The sequence below is a fragment of the Bison bison genome, unplaced genomic scaffold (genome assembly GCF_000754665.1).
Source record: "Bison bison bison isolate TAMUID 2011002044 unplaced genomic scaffold, Bison_UMD1.0 scf7180017864516, whole genome shotgun sequence".
NCBI lineage: Eukaryota > Metazoa > Chordata > Mammalia > Artiodactyla > Bovidae > Bison > Bison bison.
In genome coordinates this window covers 266,969-267,522 of record NW_011495069.1, presented here as the reverse complement: position 1 = coordinate 267,522, position 554 = coordinate 266,969, and the positions used below count along the sequence as shown (strand labels likewise).

Below are 554 nucleotides of genomic sequence, written 5' to 3'. Positions count from 1 at the left end.
AGCCCGCCCGCCCTTCCTCCCTGCAGTGGAGCCCTGGACCCAGGGCGCTGCTGTGGCCAGGAGCGCCCAGGGAGGGTGGGGAGGCGCCGGGCCCCAGGGTACAGGTGCACGTGTGGCTCGCCGCGCTCATGTTGGGAAGGTGCCGCCTTGGCCCCGAGGACAGTGGCTTTAACGCGCTCCCTGCGTACCGTGGCAGGCCTCTTGCAGACACCTGTGTGGCAATCTGCAGAGCCGAGAGGGCGAATGTCATTTGGCTGCTTTTGCAGTATTTAGCCAAAGAGATCTTAAAGAGAAATCAAAGGATAACGCCGAGCCTGGGCTCGACTGGTGAGTTGCTGGGCGCTCACCAGTTTCCACTGGGAAAGCGATGGCTGTGCCAGGCCCCTCTGTCTGCTGTGCAGGCCTCTGGGGGCAAGCATTCATGTTGCATTATTACTGTTATCTTGGTTGCTGCTGTCGTTGGACAGGTGTGGGAAGTTAGAAGCAGCACTGCAAGCTAATTTTCCCCCCTCTCTCTCTCTCTCTAGAAACTTGAAGGGTCTAAGTGCAAAGGG

The 554-nt window shown here is 59.2% G+C and overlaps 1 protein-coding gene across 1 annotated transcript in view; it reads left to right on the top strand.

Annotated features, from left to right (window-relative positions):
- The first annotated feature begins 128 nt into the window (after positions 1-128).
- RCC2 (regulator of chromosome condensation 2) overlaps positions 129-554 on the top strand; it is a 19,101-nt gene continuing 18,675 nt past the window's right edge. The window contains exon 1 of the mRNA XM_010830218.1: positions 129-327. Within this exon, the coding sequence (XP_010828520.1) occupies positions 129-327 (199 nt within the window). The remainder of the gene's footprint in view (positions 328-554) is intronic.